General features: G+C 39.0%; 2 protein-coding genes across 2 annotated transcripts; one reads left to right on the top strand and one right to left on the bottom strand.

Annotated features, from left to right (window-relative positions):
- Positions 1-1425: 1425 nt before the first annotated feature.
- ttk (ttk protein kinase) lies at positions 1426-9911 on the bottom strand. The gene is made up of 25 exons (XM_054621779.1): positions 9811-9911; positions 9248-9335; positions 8926-9148; positions 8647-8753; positions 8413-8556; positions 8139-8253; positions 7967-8048; positions 7705-7820; positions 7283-7370; positions 7062-7170; positions 6740-6962; positions 6086-6192; positions 5654-5797; positions 5392-5564; positions 4956-5101; positions 4678-4804; positions 4111-4203; positions 3833-3990; positions 3546-3697; positions 3308-3432; positions 2840-2914; positions 2573-2749; positions 1997-2093; positions 1788-1873; positions 1426-1704 (listed from the first exon to the last, which is right to left on the bottom strand). The coding sequence occupies exons 2-25, from the start codon at positions 9333-9335 to the stop codon at positions 1639-1641; spliced, it is 3021 nt and encodes a 1006-aa protein (XP_054477754.1). The 5' UTR covers positions 9811-9911; the 3' UTR covers positions 1426-1638.
- A 629-nt stretch (positions 9912-10540) lies between these two features.
- ebag9 (estrogen receptor binding site associated antigen 9) lies at positions 10541-18434 on the top strand. Its single transcript, XM_054621897.1, has 7 exons — positions 10541-10898; positions 11464-11558; positions 12075-12156; positions 12361-12516; positions 15038-15148; positions 16024-16115; positions 16660-18434. The coding sequence occupies exons 2-7, from the start codon at positions 11476-11478 to the stop codon at positions 16775-16777; spliced, it is 642 nt and encodes a 213-aa protein (XP_054477872.1). The 5' UTR covers positions 10541-10898; positions 11464-11475; the 3' UTR covers positions 16778-18434.
- Positions 18435-18475: the final 41 nt, after the last annotated feature.

The raw sequence follows: 18475 nt of genomic DNA, 5'->3' as shown, positions 1-18475 counted from the left end.
AATTCCTGTGTTCACTGTTTATTTTCTGCGTTTGTTCTCTCTCTCGTCATGTGATAACAGCCTCCCACTTCAGCCCCTTCGGACCAGCTCCGTCCTCCTCCAGGTCACCTGAGGAGCCTACAGATGATGAGCTGGTCGAGGCGGTAGTTGACTTAGAGAAGTGTGAGTAAAAGAAAAAGTTATATTCAGGTAACAATGTGTTAATAACAGAAAGATTTGATTTCATTGTTGACCCTTTATTTATTTTGCTTTAAAATGTTCCTTTAATCAGAGGAGGAGAGGAGACCACTGGTAAGTTTGGGTTGAATTAAGAACTGTCTGATGTCTGCTTGGCGCTCATCTCGGATCACTAATCCACCTGCCATCCAATCCCCTGATCGGTGCATCTTTATCTAACATTTCACCTCACAATGCTGCCTGCCTGCATCACTCACTCACTCACTCACTCACTCAGCATGTCTAATCTGTTGGCTTCATCATTTTGTCTCATCCTCACCTTCTCTCTTCAGAACCTCCTTCTGTTCTCATCTAGTTTAATACGCAGCTTGGCTGAATGTGTGCATCTCACTCAATATTAACACAACAATCTCATTTGTTCCTCTTAATGATACTTTTAATTTATCTTGAAGCCTCAGATGTACAGTCCCTGACAAAAGTCTTGTCACTTATCCATTTTGTAGAAACAACAGCTTATAACCTGACTTTTAATTTATCCATTGGTTTTAGTTAAGAGGGTTGTTGTAGTTGTTGTAGTTTTCAATGGAGCATGTTCAGCATGATCGAAAAAAAAGGGTTCATATTCAAATGCCACACGTCAATTATTTAATTTACCTCACATCACAATACATATCAGTAATTTCTAAATATAGAATGTATTTAAGTGGCCCACCATACAATATACATATGTTTGATAAAATACGCAAACAAACATTGTGTACCATCACACTTCCCTTTGTGCGTACAGCATTTAGTTTATCTTCCTTTATGGTACAATTAGGGCTACATTTGGAAAAACTGGATTTAACAGAAGCTTTCACACTGCTAAAAAATAACAATTCCATAATAGGAAAACCATGTCAAATCAAAAAGAATCAACTAGTTTTATAAACTCTCCAAAAATACTAGCACTACCTATCAGTTCTTTAAATTATTATTTTTAAATGATTGAACTTTACAGATTTCAGGGAGAGTTCAAGGATGTTATGAAAGGTACCTGTTGGCAATAAACAAGGAAAAATGTCCTCATTGCATTTCTCACTTTGTTTTTGAGGTATTTTCATTTAGTGAATATTTTGATAAACTCAAACATATTGAGCCCTTCTTCTATCACAAAGAAATGCGTTAAAATAGCACACATCGTCAGGTACCAATCCTTTTTTTTGTTTTGTGGAGACGAATAAATCAACAAGTCCTAAGGATACAGTTCTTTTATTTGACTATGCTGTATGCTTACACTTATTATCAGAGGACAGGAGTAAAAATGAAGCAATATATAATGATTTTGTTTCAAAAGCCACAAACATACAATTATACATTTGTTAGTTCTAAATCTTACAGAAAGTACCTTTACTGTACTGAAGTGGTTATGAGGGGTCAAAAGAAAAGAGAAAGAAATATTCACATCACATTGCAGGATAATTATGATGACTTTGCACATTCTGCAACATCCAACTTCCTGCCACTGCTGCACATTTTGGCCAGATTCTGTGAAAAGCAGAAAGCAGTGTTACAATTTAGGAACTCCAAGATGGAGTCAAAGTGTAAAAGTTCTGCCATGCAAATCTTACATTAGCAGCTCGGACGATGCTGTTTGGAGACTGAAGGGCTGCGAGATCTGTTAGGATCCTCTTGAGGTCACTGTTACTTGGACATTCTGAAACAGTTGAGTACAGGTCAGGGTCACACGGTGAACAGCAAAGTTGGCTTCCAAGTATACAGTTCGATGAGTGTATGAGTGTGTGTGTATGAGTGTGTGTGAGTGCGAGTGTGTGTGTACCTGGTGCAGGTGATACTTGTGGCCTCAGCTGCAGGTATTGATGCTCCAGCAGCTCTGCAATAGAGATTCGCTCTCTGGGGTTTCGGACCAAGCACCTCTGAAACAACCAGATAAAACAACTGATTTGTATTTTTACATCACTTCAAAAGCACTTCTAAGCCACTGTTTTAATCTGTGGACATCAATATTTTAGTTAATCCTGTAACATACATCAATGTATGTTTAACCCTTATTTAAACATTTTACAACACCTAAACACAAAGGATGTCATTTGAATTTCATTATGATGTAAAAGTGCTAAATCAAATTTTATATGATAGCTATATCAATTTAATAAGAATTAAAGTATTGACCTGCACCTTACATTTATGGGCATTGTATACTGTACAAAAGTGGATGGTCACAAAAGTGCAAGCAAAATAAAGTGATTTAGGAGGCCAACTAATATGCAAGCTTTTATACCAGCATGGTTAAATCCTTTATGGCTATAGAATGGGCAAGTTTAGCATAATTTAAAAACTCGAAATACTTTTTGTGTTCACTTTACACTTATTTAGTTTAGTCGTGGTCTCTCACCATCAACACATCCAGCAAATCCTTCTCCGGGATGTCAGGAAATTCAATCCTATGAGTAGGGTCGATGATGGCGTGCAGCTTGGCAATCTGATTGGTGATGCTTTGGAATGGAGTTTTCCCATAAGTCATGCAGTACAGGATGCAGCCAAGGGACCACACGTCACCTTTGGGACTGATCTTTGGGAGAAACAAATAGAAAAAAGTTTTCACCACTGTGCTGTAATCAGAAACGACTGCTCTGAATGTTCGACTTGGTTAGCTTGGTACCTTTGAGCGTGCTTTTCCTGCCTGGGATGAGGTGTCCTTGATGGCTTCAGGGGGCATATAGTTCAAGGTTCCAACCTGTGTTTGACAAACAACCATGCATTAAATGGGTGATGAGTATAGATCCGATACAGCTTAATTATGTTTACAGTCAGAATCGTTTGTCTTTCCACAGACTTTCATACATTTACAACATCTGTTTTTGTTGTTGCACATTCATTAAAAGAGTATGTTTGTTCGCTCAGTAAGTTGTTACCATGAATACAACTCCACACTGTGCGTTCAGTATTCAGCATTAACAACTTACATTGAGCAGTTGTAAAGTGTAGATCAATTTATCTCAAATGCATTGACACTTGAATTCATTTATTTTTTTCTGCAAAGCACTTACAATCTAATCAGTAGGGCTGCAGGTTAACACTACATGTAACAGACTTAGTGTTCATTCAGTGTATATGACAGAAATCTTACCTGTGAATCCTTCATAATGCTTGTGACATCCGGCTGGATTCGGTTTGCGATGCCAAAGTCGATCAACTTCAGCGAAGCGTTCACAATGACAAAATTTGCTGGCTTCAAGTCACTGTGGACAATTCCTGCACAGAAGACACAGAGGACATTTAGTATATAATCCTTAGAAATGAAGATTATCTTAGTGTGCCATTTAGTAAACAGGGAACAGTAGTGAGAGCTATAGAGAAAGGCAGACCATGTTTGTGGATGGTGTGGACGGCCTCCAGCATGTTCTTCCAGTAGAACTTCCTCTCCAGCGGATTCACAGTCTTGCGGTTCCGCAACCAAGTGTTCAGATCCAAGTTTCCACACTCCATCCGCATGTAGATGTAGCTGTTGGTTATTTCACTGCAAACACATATACATCCGTCATGGATATATGAACTAATATAATTCTTTTTTTTGTATATAAATATGACAAAAACGGTTTCAAGGTGATTCCTGAGCAATGCATTGACATCTTGTTTTTGGACTTTTGCTTACTAGTCATAGAGCTTGATAATTTGATCGCTGTACTGCTGCAAGTGGTTCAGATGTTCAATTTCATTTTTGTAGCTCTCTATCGTCTGAGCATCAGCCTCCTCAAGGTCGACGTATTTCACAGCAAACAGCTGCTTTTTGTGATCAAGGACCTGGTAGACCTGGAAAAAAAAAAGAGAAAGAAAAACAACACTCACTGATTGGAGTTGCAAACAGCAACAAAAAAGCAAAGCATATGACAATGATGTAACATAATACAAATCTCCAACTAATGTTTTTACCTTGCTAGACCCACCACGTCCAATCATCTTGAGTATGAAGAACTGCTTGCCCTTAATGGTAATGGTTTCATTTGACAACGCAGAGAGGGACCCCTAAAATTGAATTTAAACAAAAAATAATTTCATTACAGTGTTAAATGATTCCTCCTCTGCATTTCATACTGCAAAACAAGCTACGTTAATCCCTACATGTCCAGATTTATCATGCATCTCATCTCTGCTCAATCATCTTATCCATCCATACTGAAGGCTCTGTAGCATGTGACTGTGTGGAATTTAACCAAGATTACAAGTTTTGCAGTAGCTGTTACAGAAAAATCAGAACCTGTTAGTGGAGAATAAAAAGCGGAGTTACTTATTATGGTGGTTGGCACTTTCATATCAGTAACAGCTATGTAAACAGTAAAAAGCAACACAAAAAAAGCTTTTCGATGGCTAAATTATCGTTGCCTAATCAGTTACAACATGTGTTTGGTGTCACGGAAAAACTTGTGGACACATGCAGTATGTTCTCTGAGTCTAAAAATGGATTTGGTATCTAAGATAACAGCAAAAGTAGGGCACTACCTGTGGAGTTTGGAAACATGGGGCTTGGTTTAGTGGTGTGCATGGCTGCTGAACGGGTCCGGCTCTGTGTGCTGCCAATGCAGAGGAAGACACCTCAGGGCCTCTCTTGACAACGGGAGTAATAAAGCTGAGGGGGAGAAGGACAGAGTAGGTGTTACTGGGCACATTTTTATGATGATAAAAAGCAGCACATAAAGAAACAAGAAAAGTCGTTCAAATCAAATTATGTGCTAACTGATTAGGTTCCAGACCAGCAGACACACAAGTCAAGATAATACCTGCTAGCACAGGGGTTCCTGTAGTTGTTTGGGGTCTGGCAGACTGTCTGTGGGTTCGTTCTTGGAGGAAGATGGAGAGATGGAGTGGGGAGTGACTCAGGCATACGGGGAACAGGTCTGGGGTCAGGAGGTGTAGTTCGTTTATCCTAGGAGGAAAATAATTTGGAACGATTTGATCAGCTCTAGGAGAAGGTCATGAAATGACAATGGATAAATAAATGATTTGAAGTGGTAAAAAAAAAAAAAAAAAAAAAAAAAAGGAATCCATTTTAGGCGGTGGAATGGAGACAGTACACTCAGGGAAAATAGTGACAAATAGGGCAAAGTAGTTATTAGTCCCTGAATCTAACAGTAAGAAAGAGCAGTTTATGAAACATTTTACACATTTTCTCTAAATGCATTGCAAAGTAAATGCTAGTAACAAATGTCATCAGACCTCTGGAGAAACATGCCGGTTGAGGAGAGTTGGCATCTTCCACTCTGATGAGGGCTCCTTGCTGGCAGCTTTAGGCTGATCAGCTGACCGGTGAACAGGGACCCGAGCAGGAAGCTGAAGTTCCTGGTTTCTCCCACAAGTAGACACACTTACTGCAGCACCAGTTATCAAATCTACAAGACAGTAGAAAGGAAAACAGTTTCAGTTACAAACCCTGTCCAACTCACTGCTTTAACTTTAACTCTCCTCAGTTAATCTCTACCTGTGGGATGTTCCTCCTCCCTGGTGGGCACAAGCTGTTTCTCCCCAGCTTTCAGGTTACGTATGGCAATCTCCAGGAGCTCTGCTGGCTTCGCATTTAAAGCCTGGGCTTTGTGCAGAATTGAAGTTGCTTTCATCACATTACCTTAAAAGGAAAGGAGGAAAAACATTTGTAACTTCATTATGTTTAAACAGTTAAATTAACACTTTTCTAGTCAACCTCTTTATAAAATAAAGTCAGACCTTGTAAGAGTATTAGGACACTGGCACATCTGTATAAACAACTCAGTTCATTTTAAAGTTTCTAATATGAATGTTGCCAAAAGTGAGCTTGCAAGTATTCCATTAAACATGTATTTATAACTGTGGTAATCTTTGCATTTTGTCTGTGTCAGATGAGATTTCGTATAACTAAAATACAAAGCCATTCTACCTTGAGAAACCTCAAACTGGGCATGTGCTACGTGGACGAAGGCAAAGCCTTTACAGTTGGATCTTGCAACTATGAAGTGGTCCTGGGCTTCATCTGTGTCTTCAATCCTGCAAAAGGAGAAAGACAGAATTTTGGTCATTTTCTACAGTTGACAAAGCTCGTTCAAATCAAAATGTTAAAATTCATCACACTCTTTTTTTTGAGAGGGTTAAAGTTCTGTATGCACTGATTTTAACCTACAAAGCAAGAACAGACACATCTATACACACAGGCTTTTACACATATGACATGATTAAATATGACGATGGTAACTTTTAATAAATGTTATACAGGGGCACCAGTTCATTCATTCTATATCACCAGCACCACACCAAGCTTTGGGCTGCGGAATAAGTCAGTAATATTGTTTGGCTTCCCTCCATTGAATTGCTGTACAGTGGGACAATATACCCATTGACATGATTCACAGCATCCCGTCTGAATTATTAGAAATAAAAGTTTGCCAAAATCAGTTTGACGACTTAAATGCTTATTATTAAGCACTGAAAAATCCCTTTCCTTAATGGGATAAATGTTTTAATTAATTATGATTACACACATTGATAGAGATAATGCTGTAAAACTGATCAGTCTTGATTTTTTTTTTCTTCTCACCCCTTGAGTTCTGCATATCTGACCAGTATTCTGGCATAGCTGGCGTTTTTGCTGAACTGTCTTATCGGCAACCTGGAGAAGATTTTAGAATAACAGTCCTTGAGCTTATTGAGGAGGTTGATGTCTGTGTGAGGGCTGCCTCTCTTCTCCAGGTTCATCAGATATGTCCAACACGACTCGGGGGAATTTGAATTGACGACCTGGTCGAAGTTAAAAGTCACATCTGCCGGAGGGAAAAACTAAATGTCATCAAAGCAGTCAAAATTCACATTTTTCACACAGCCTAAGAGTTTTCTCGACAAATTAACAAGCAGTGTAGTACCTTCCATTCTCGGGGCATCCCTTGTGTCATGTGTGTGAAGGAGTGTGGTGGTGGAGTCCACAGCTGCCTGGTCCTCCCAGGGGCAAGGCTCTGGGCTGACAGCTGGTGGCTGAGGACACAACAATACAAGAGAATGATATTAAACTTCTTTCTTTAACTCAATGTTGTATTGATTCTGATATTGCTCAGCCCAAACTTCTGTAGCTTGTTTTTTTACTCACTCGATAGTATAAACGATCTCCTTCGACATCTTTTTTCTTTGAAGAAGATAGTCCAAAATGAGGGTTCATGTTTGAACCAGATGTTTGCCTGAGACAAAATGAAAAAAATGAAGTATCAACAACACTTGTAACAAATTGTAACACATTTAATTTAAATATTTAAGAATTTGCATGCAAGTGAACTGGGACGTGACAAGTATATCTATCTATTTCTATCTACAATGATCGATCTCGATTTCTCAGACTTCTATACAATCAGACTTATTTATCAATCTAGAGGAGTCGCCCCCTAATAGCCATTTGAAAGGAAGAAATCCGAGAAAAATCATATTTAATTTGGCAACAACTGTTTTCATGCAGTGTTCCTCAAGACATAATAAAATTAAACACATTTGCAAATAAATGTTGGTATAAAAGATAACCTTGACAAACTGGTCAGGACTGATGCATCATTTCTCTTTGAGGGCCTCTCATTAATGTCGTCATCATCATCATCCTTTTCTGGGATCGAGAAAGATACTACGGGAACTCTCCCTGGCTGGAATACAACAGTACGGCATACAACTTCAAAACTTAAGGGACGACTTGGCAATCTTTGTAAGAGAAAAAACTTGGTAAGAAATAAAAGGGTTCACACAGAAAAAGCATGCGTTAAACACAAATAGGATGAAATGTAACTCTCACCATTCCAACTACTCTCTTGCAATGAGATCCAGATCTCCAACCGTATAGTTGGTCATCTGATGATCCACCAAAGGGCTCTGTCCTGCAGGCCAGAGATCAACACAAGATGTTATATTTCCAAAATCCAACTGAGGCCTTACTAAATGTTGGAAGGTGCCCTTTTTATTCTTACCCTGAAGCAAAAATACTGGAGAGCTGCAAGTCGCCTGTGCCGTCTGATGTTCTGCATACTTTTTGGAATACAGAGCCCTTTTTGACAGAACCGTGCACATTACTGTTTGACAATTCTGTCAGGAAGAAATCACAGCAAAATGTTAAAATCAAGCAATGAGAAGTTAATATATGTTTGATAAAATTGCATTGTAACAGTCTTCTGAACAGCTGTTTAGCAGTCAAGCAATCAAACAATGTACTTCCATGGAATAAAAATAAATAAAAATACTCACGTGGTGCATTTTCCTTATCCTCGGAACAGACGAATTGTGTTTTCCCCGTCTGCACGCTTTGCAAGGCAGCCTCCAGCAACTCCTTCGGTTTGGCACCCAGTTCAATGGCATTCTGCAGAATGTAAATGCCTCTCTTTGTGTTGCCTGGTTAGATGATAGAGCAGACACTGAAATACCCCAGATAACATTTCAAGAGAATGTGTTTAGAATTATTAGAACAACAGACAAACCTACCCTGAGAATGCTCAAACTGTGCATGTGCAATGTGAACAAATGCAAAGTTCTGGCTGTGAGATCTTGCCACGTTGAAGTTGGCTTCTGCCTCATTGACATCTTGAATTCTAATAAAAGAAAAACGGGAAAAAACAGACTTAATGCCCAACCTACTGTTTTTAAAAAGCATTTCAAAATTATTATTTTTATCCAGCCTACTCAATTGACTGATGAACAAAGAATTCAAAGTATAAAAAGGACAATGGTAGTTTATATCGAAGGAATAACTTGGTTACTCACGCTTTCAGCTCTGCAAATCTGACCAACAACCTGGCATAGCTCTCGTTCTGGCAGTGTTTTCCCAGTGGCATATTGGAGAATACTCTGGTATAGAAGTCAATAAGTCTATTTAGGTAGTTACGATCCAAGTGAGGGTCCCCTTTCTTCTCCAGGTCCGTCAAATATGAGAGACATGATTCAGGTGAGTTTGAGCCGATAACCTGGTTAATATTGTCTGTGTCATCTGTAACAAGTGCAAAGTGTTATTATGACTTTATGAAATCTGAACATATGGATACTGATGCATATGGATCTCACAGTGACGGGACTACAGGACAATTACCTTCATTGAGATACTTCTTAATTTTGTTGATCTTTTGATAAAGCATGGCAAGCTGCTGCTTTCTGTCTGTATGTTCTTCTTCTTCCATCTGAAATTGAGGAGCAAATACATACCATTAGCCCAGATATGCATGATTTCTTCAAGTGACTCTTAACATGTCGGCAAGGATCAGGTGAATAGAGTCACGTAGGAGAACTCAGAAATTAAAGTGCACGTTCCCACAATGACGTGCAGCTCTGTGGACCGGTCATTTATTCACATATTAACTGAAATTCTTGAAAATACCTGGTATGCATAGTCGCTGCCAACCAAGGAAGATTGCCGTTGACATTTTCAACTCAGATTATTGGACACCGTGCTATATTTACAATATAATTTACTCTTTCGTTTTTACAATGGGACTTAGCTCAGCTAGCTAGCGACATGTTGTTAACGCTTATGCTAACGATTAGTAGTAGCGACCTGGTTTCGCTATGGGTTAAACAAACTCGATAGGTATAAAGAAACACTTGGTAAGATCTTCATTCAAATTAACGCAATATTACGATTCAAAAACGTCTTACCTTGTTTACGATCTCATTTATCCCGTTTCACTAGCTAATGGAGCACGGAAAAGGCTCGCCTTCAACTGCCAGTTTTCAAATATGCCACTTCCGTCCAAGTCGTGTTCTGATTGGATAGTTTGTGGTGACGACAGCGTTGGTTATGTTTACAAACTAGCACTAGCCCTCAGCCACGAAGACAACTTCCCCTACAGCAATGTTAATGTGTAATAAATAGTTTACAATGTATTCTCGCAATACATACTATATATTTAGAGTTAAATTATGTATAGTATAATTCAAATTTTCGATAGAAACATGACAGGAGTGAGCCTTGTTGTGTGTCTGGGATAATCGAGTTTTTTAATGATTTAATTATTATTAATAACAATCATCATAATATTATTAATAATTTTAATAATGTTGATCATATTAATAATGATTAATAATAATAATGATTATTATTAATAATAATAATAATATATGATAATGGAATTAATAAATCTTAAACACAAAGTGCTTGTCAGATTAAAACAAAAACAAAACCAGAAACCCAGTGATACCCAATAATATTGTTTACAGCAATTAAATGTCCAACAAAAGCAGTTATCGGGATTGCCCTTCAGACCATTTATAGTATCTAAATACACAGGGATGTGTATAACATAGTCAGACACAAAAGTAAAGGTTTACAATGAAGAATGTGTGCATGGGGTTGTAGTGCAGCGGGGATCTGCTCATTTTCCGACGGTACCTGAATGCAGCAGATCCACGCTGCACTTCCCTGTTCTAGTTCCCTTGGTTCCTGCTCCTCCCAGCTCAAAGATGGCAGCCATGGGACAGAGATGAGAGACGACACGAATTTAGGAGTTTTGTCATGAAACCAGATCGGGGTGCACAGCTGTTACATGCATGGCTATAAAATGACAGCGATATAATTTCTCACCGCCAATGTGTCGTTTCACGAAGTCATTTCGATGATTCAGAAATATCATGTTTTCCTGTGGGCTAAGCTAGCAAGCAACGGTTAGCAGATAAATGAACTTGCCTCTTCTACCATACAAGAAGAAAGCAGCTGCTCTGCTTACGCTGTGTTGACGTTTTGCAAGGTGAGTGTTTGTATGCTGGCTAGCTAATCTAATGCGTCTAACATACATATTGTGAAGGCATTACGTTGAAGCTGTTGCGTTCATTTAGCATAGATGCTGGCAGAACTTGTCTCATATCTAGCTAGTCTCAGGTCTGTCTTAGCTAGTCTCAGGTCTATCTTTTGTTGTATGGTGAAGATCGCGTATCTGTCAGTATAATTGCATAGTGTTTAGGTTTGTTAATTGCATCTATTGTTAACATTTGAATACAGTCTACTAGGTTATCTAGCTAAGTATATCCGTTTGCCCACAAGCAGCATTGAATTAAAACGCTAGTGTCACGGCTCTCCAGATTTTGCATAATATAACCGGTTGTTGGTACGTAATGTTCATGTATGCCAACACATTTCATTGTAAGGACTGATCCCTGGCAAATTATTTTCAATGTCATGCTACCCTGCATATGTATCTGTCCAACGTTACTGCAGGCTTGCTTTACTATACACCCTGGTGCTTTGGCCCAAAACAAGTCATGGTCATCATTGTAAATCCATACGCTAATATTTTCTTTTTCCTTTTCCACCAGCTCAATTTCATCATGGCCATCACTCAGTTCCGTCTTTTCAAGATCTGCACATGCCTAGCCACCTTACTTTCTTTCTTTAAAAGGTTGATATGCAGGTGAGCACAACTGAACAAGTACCCCTCATACACACTATTCTCCTTTTATGAAGATCTTGTCAATGCACATTAATAGCAAACATTAAAAACGTCAAATAATCTTACCGGATACCTTTGAACAGATGACAGGATATACTGGTAAAAGTGGCACAAATCTGAGCCACAACTAAAAAGCTGTTTAGTTTAATTCATTTAAATATGTAGTACTTGTTCATAATGTTTGGTACCACACACCATAGTCAATTTTGGTGGAATGAAAACCAGATAATTGCTTTGTGGGTCACATGCATGCTGATTTACAACTGAAATGTCGCAATACAGGAAGGTTCTCAATTCATGTTTTGAGTAGAGTGCATCTGTAAGCTTTGAGGAAAATGTTACTGGCAGAGTTTAATTCCCAGTTGATCAATCTCTCTACATTAAAGAGCTCTGACAATGTTTTGTCTGTTGCTGCTAGTTCAAATGGTACATTTCCTTTTCCTTGGACCTATTTTATTTGTATTATACATTTTTCAGGAGTGGAAGGGGTCGCAAGCTCAGTGGCGATCAAATAACTCTCCCGACAACAGTAGATTTTTCATCCTCGGTACCAAAACAGGTCAGTATTGTGTCAATGAACTTTCCCTGAGAAGTTTAATATTATCCCTATCGTTCATTATTTGGCAATGCAAACTACAGTTACAATCATTTAACAACAATTCGAGACCTGCATATATTTGCTTATAAACTACACAAACTCCTGCTCTTGAATGCCATGTATACATTTGACTTTAAATAGTGTTTTATTGTCTATTCTGCACAGCCAGAGATTGAAGAATGGAGCTCTTGGGATGAAGAGGCTCCTACAAGCATTAAGATTGAAGGTGGCAACGGAAACGTCTCCCCTACAGGCAACGAGATGGATGAAGAGCCCGACTACTTCAAAGACATGACTCCCACCATCAGGAAAACACAGAAGGTATGTCCACAGACAGTGAAGCAGCCCCAGTGTTACCCAACAGACGCAAAACTATACTATATACGATACACTGAATATCCTGACAACATTTTTCCAAATTGGTGGCATCATTACATGTCTCTCTTTCATGGTCTTGCATCATAAACTAGATGAAATATTTGATTGTGTTTTCCCAATCACAAATGCTAGAAGTTGAGGTAATTTGACACATCATCTTGTGATAAATTTAGTTAGAAGGTGCACAAACAATAGCCACACTCACACTATTAACACTATTTAAAACCGCAAATACCACAATTTGTGAAATTTGCGATTTTAAATAGTGCATAAGCTTGTTCTTCCTTTAGGTTTTATATCATAAAAATGTATAAAATTTTAAGTTTTTAGTGGAGTTGGTTTCAGGCCTCAACTGTAAAACACTGCAAGGCCGCAAATAACAAATCTCCTAAGATGTAATTGTTTAAAAAAAAAAACATCAATAAACAAGTAAAGGGTAAACAGTGACACTGCAGTGATAGATTATATAATATCATGGACCATAATGCACTTAACTCAAATTACAGCTAACAGAACCTTTTATAGTCAATAAATCTCCCGGGTAATAATAATATCAGCTGATGCAATGCTCCTGTCTCACCCAATGCTTGTTTTTTCTGGCAATAGCTTTCTTGAGATGCATATAATATCAAGACATTATAAATACAGTGGGTACGGAAAGTATTGAGACCCCTTTAAATTTTTCACTCTTTGTTTCATTGCAGCCATTTGCTAAAATCGAAAAAGTTCATTTTTTTTCGCATTAATGTACACTCAGCAACCCATCTTGACAGAAAAAAACAGAAATGTAGAACGTTTTGCAAATTTATTAAAAAAGAAAAACTGAAATATCACATGGTCATAAGTATTCAGACCCTTTGCTGTGACACTCATATTTAACTCACATGCTGTCCATTTCTTCTGATCCTCCTTGAGATGGTTCTACTTCTTCATTGGAGTCCAGCTGTGTTTAATTAAACTGATTGGACTTGATTAGGAAAGGCACACACCTGTCTATATAAGACCTTACAGCTCACAGTGCATGTCAGAACAAATGAGAATCATGAGGTCGAAGGAACTGCCCAAGGAGCTCAGAGACAGAATTGTGGCAAGGCACAGATCTGGCCAAGGTTACAAAAGAATTTCTGCAGCACTCAAGGTTCCTAAGAGCACAGTGGCCTCCATAATCCTTAAATGGAAGAAGTATGGGATGACCAGAACTCTTCCTAGACCTGGCCGTCCAGCCAAACTGAGCAATCGTGGGAGAAGAGCCTTGGTGAGAGAGGTAAAGAAGAACCCAAAGATCACTGTGGCTGAGCTCCAGAGATGCAGTAGGGAGATGGGAGAAAGTTCCACAAAGTCAACTATCACTGCAGCCCTCCACCAGTCGGGGCTTTATGGCAGAGTGGCCCGACGGAAGCCTCTCCTCAGTGCAAGACATATGAAAGCCCGCATAGAGTTTGCCAAAAAACACATGGAGGACTCCCAAACTATGAGAAATAAGATTCTCTGGTCTGATGAGACCAAGATTGAACTTTTTGGCGTTAATTCTAAGCGGTATGTGTGGAGAAAACCAGGCACTGCTCATCACCTGCCCAATACAATCCCAACAGTGAAACATGGTGGTGGCAGCATCATGCTATGGGGGTGTTTTTCAGCTGCAGGGACAGGACGACTGGTTGCAATTGAAGGAAAGATGAATGCGGCCAAGTACAGAGATATCCTGGAAGAAAACCTCCTCCAGAGTGCTCAGGACCTCAGACTGGGCCGAAGGTTCACCTTCCAACAAGACAATGACCCGAAGCACACAGCTAAAATAACAAAGGAGTGGCTTCGGAACAAGTCTGTGACCATTCTTGACTGGCCCAGCCAGAGCCCTGACCTAAACCCAATTGAGCATCTCTGGAGAGACCTGAAAATGGCTGTCCACCAACGTTCACCATCCAACCTGACAGAACTGGAGAGGATCTGCAAGGAAGAATGGCAGAGGATCCCCAAATCCAGGTGTGAGAAACTTGTTGCATCATTCCCAAGAAGACTCATGGCTGTACTAGCTCAAAAGGGTGCTTCTACTCAATACTGAGCAAAGGGTCTGAATACTTATGACCATGTGATATTTCAGTTTTGTTTTTTTATAAATTTGCAAAAAGTTCTACATTTCTGTTTTTTTCTGTCAAGATGGGTTGCTGAGTGTACATTAATGCGAGAAAAAAAAATGAACCTTTTCGATTTTAGCAAATGGCTGCAATGAAACAAAGGGTGAAAAATTTAAAGGGGTCTGAATACTTTCCGTACCCACTGTATATCATGTAAATGCATGAGAGCATGGCATAGTGTATCTGCATAGTAAAAATCATATATATTTACATTGTAATTTGCTTGAATTTTTATTAAATATGTTAGATGAATCCGAGTGGGATGGTAATGCATCACAGAGTGCTTCAGTTTCAATTTCAGCTCTGTCTCTCTGGCTTCCATGTTGCAGATAGTGCTGAAGAAAAGGGAGCCTTTGAACTTCCTGGTGACTGATGGCTCAGCAGGTTTCTCCAGCAGGCTGGCAGCCTCTCAGGATATGATGACCTTCAGTCCACCTTCAGTAAGTTACAGCTTTATACCATCTTCTGTTCCTAACGCATCCAATAATAAATTATCATTATTTGTTAGAATGACCCAGAGAGACTAATCACCCTACTGGTCATTTATGATTATTTTTCAGGCCATAGTAAACAACAAGTCAAACATTATTAAAATTTCACTTATTAAATGGACCAGAGATTTTTATTTTTATTTTCTAAGAGCAACTAGCTTGTGACGGATGTGTTAAAGTGGCCCTATTATGCTTTTCCACTTTTCCCCTCTTCTTTAGTGTGTTATATATATTTTTGTACATGTAAAAGGTCCGTAGAGCGTAAAACCTGAAGTCCACGCCTAAAGGAGTGACCCTCCCCCTCAGAATCACTGCTCCTGAGCTGCTGAAACGGCTCCATTGAATTTTCTCCTTCACTTCCGTACCTTTATGAGGTCATAGCTGAACAATCAGGGCAGTCTTTGCTTTCTCGAGGGAGGAGCAAGCGCTACAACGGAGCATTTCAGAGAGAGGGTGAGAAGAGGTGCTGCAGGACAGCCAGGATGAAAAAAACAAGGTGGATTATGAGCATTAACGCATGTAAACATGCTGTAACTGTAACTTGAGATAAAAATATGCACCCAGAAAATAGCATAATAGGGCGTGTTTAAGACATACAGATTTACAGTACAAGGTCAATCACTTACTCATCTCCCTGTAATGCTTGCACATTACATTGTGTGGTGATTACATTTGAGGAGTCATAAAACAAAACAAGGACATTAGATTGGGAACTAGTAGAGATTCTACAATATGAATTGTACATTTTCCTCCAAACAGTTCACCTCAATTAGAAAGTTGAGCCCAGTTATAGAAATGCTCTTTTTGTGAATATAATTGTGCAGGCTGAACTGGGAGAAATGGATACCTGGCAGGGGGACACAAATGCCTGGGAGGACGAGTCTGAAGCTGCCTGGGAGGCAGAGGGGATGCTCAGGTAATATTTCAAGAATCTTCTGCGCCTAAACAAAGTACATAGATCTGCGCTAGTACCAGTTAGTCAGGATTTTTCTGTTTACCTAGTTCATTAATTATCAGTAATAATGCACCAGCCAGTTAAAGGAACAGTTGCATGAGTTGTTCGTTTGGTATGTAACACTAAGGGTGACATACCAACTATTAAGCTTTCTCACATAAAGCGGTCTGCAAACATACAGTATTGGTATTAGTGTACCATTACACACAGGACTTGGTCTGCTCTTCTCCTTGTGGATTTTGTTGAACAAAACACTTCAAATAGGCGTCCTGGCCACCTTTCTAATGACAATAAAACTGTAAGATCGCTTTTTATTTTTCTGTTAGAGGGATGTAGGTTCACACAATGACCAGCAGGTGACAGTGTTTGCCATTATTACATCACTTTAGAGCAAAAAAAACCCCACATCTTCTTTTCCCCACTCCCAGCTGGCCTCGCTTCTGTTGATGTGCGTTCTGGTGACATTGCTTGCAATCCTACATTTGCCTTTCGTTTTATTCAACAGACAACAGAAGATGGCCGAGAGAGAAAAGCGGTCCATGGAGCAGCAAAGGAAGAAGATGGAAAAAGAGGTTCAGAGGATGATGAAGAAGGAGCAGAAGATTGCCGTCAAGCTCTCGTAACATTTTTAGAAATGCTCAGTTTGGAGCCAAAGGGATGGGCTGGGAGCAAGGACACTGAAGCCATCGTCACGCTGTCTTTGAAGTCATCATACCAAACAGGATTTCCACCCTTCTCTACTTATCTGTTAGCAATCTGTCCTACTCCACCCTGTTTCCACCAGCAGCCATTTTAGTCCATTTTCCAGCTGCATCAGTGTGAAATGCATCATTCTCGAGGTCAGAAAACACAACTGGTTACCTCCGTATTTATATGGGGAGGTCACATCGGTCTTCAAGGGCGAGCTGTATTTATCCAATCCAGTTCATCTGAGGTTAAAGGTTAGATGCAGCATTAGAGGGTACCATTTAGATTATAATTACATTTGTCGGGTAGCATTGAAACATTTAATTTTGTTTTTTCTCCCAGGAACATTTGTAAATAAACAGGTACCTACCTTTTTGAAACCCAAATAGGGAGGAGAATTCCCTTTCTTTGTCTTATTTATAACCTCAAAGGACAAAGGAGTGTAATTCATTTTAAGCATCACTGTATACCAGTGACATCCCTTGGTTTGCTTGTTTTTATTTTATTTTTTTGGTTTTTATATTTATGTCTTTCATTGTGTGAAAACTGCTTTTTTTTCTAATGAATGTTGCTTGATATTTCACATTACCCCCCTGTGCTGTGCAGCCTTCTTACACTGGAAATCTCTATTATAATAAAAGCTGAAGATTTTCATTATGAGTAATGATAAATGACCATAGACTAGAATCTAGCCCAACTATTAATGTTAGCTGTGGGTTCCTATGGTAATCTCATGGCTACTGATCTGCCATTCATTCCCCTCCTCTGTCAGCTTTTGATATTGAAGGAAAAAATCCAGTGATCACTGCTTTGATTTTTTTAAATTATTTTTAATGGGGTGGGAATGTTACTGTGCTCTTAAATAGTTGATACACTCACTGCACAGATGCTGTCTTTCTAAAACCTTGATCACCATCACAGTGTAATCTCCGACCGGTTACTTTGGTCAATGAGAAGAGGAAAATGGCTTTGACTGGGCATCCAGTTTAGCATCCATATAATAAATGTACCAGTCAGTGTTGGAAAAAATCAGCAACAGTGCAAATAGGCAAGCTGTTGTCATGGAAACATTGGAAGGTGAAAAAAAAGCAATTTTTATTAATTTAAATGTGCAGACAAGATACAAAATGTCTCTGGTCTATGACGTCTGATAAATGAGGTGAGGGAGGAACATTTCTATACTGACCCAAAAGTAAATGCTTTGCAAGCTAACTGATGGGTGGCTGAATGGCAATGACTTAATGACATATTCTGTTGAAACATAAATGATTAAATGACGAGTGCATGATCAGGTTTAATTCAAAGCAGGTGTTTTTTTTAAGTGAATTTAGCAAACTGTCCAACAGATTATTTTCATGGAGAAAAGCTGCCTGTGGGCCTGTTTTGCCATTCTGCACATTTTATTTTTTAAATGAATCAGAGAACCCCTCTGTTTCTCGCCCACTTTTTTTTCTCACTCATGTGTAAGACTTCATGTTAAAATAATTGTCATGATTGAGCACAAATAAGGACCATAAGCTCAATCAATCCAGAAGCATTTGGCAGATGTATCCCTGCTGTATCAGTCCTACACAGGTTTTTAATAAAAATGATTTGATTCATACCTCTTAGAGGTGAAAAGCATTGATCATTAG

Source organism: Anoplopoma fimbria, chromosome 20, assembly GCF_027596085.1.
Source record: "Anoplopoma fimbria isolate UVic2021 breed Golden Eagle Sablefish chromosome 20, Afim_UVic_2022, whole genome shotgun sequence".
In the NCBI taxonomy this organism is placed as follows: Eukaryota; Metazoa; Chordata; class Actinopteri; order Perciformes; family Anoplopomatidae; genus Anoplopoma; species Anoplopoma fimbria.
The sequence above is the reverse complement of the archived record's forward strand: the minus strand, read 5'-3'. Positions and strand labels throughout refer to the sequence as shown.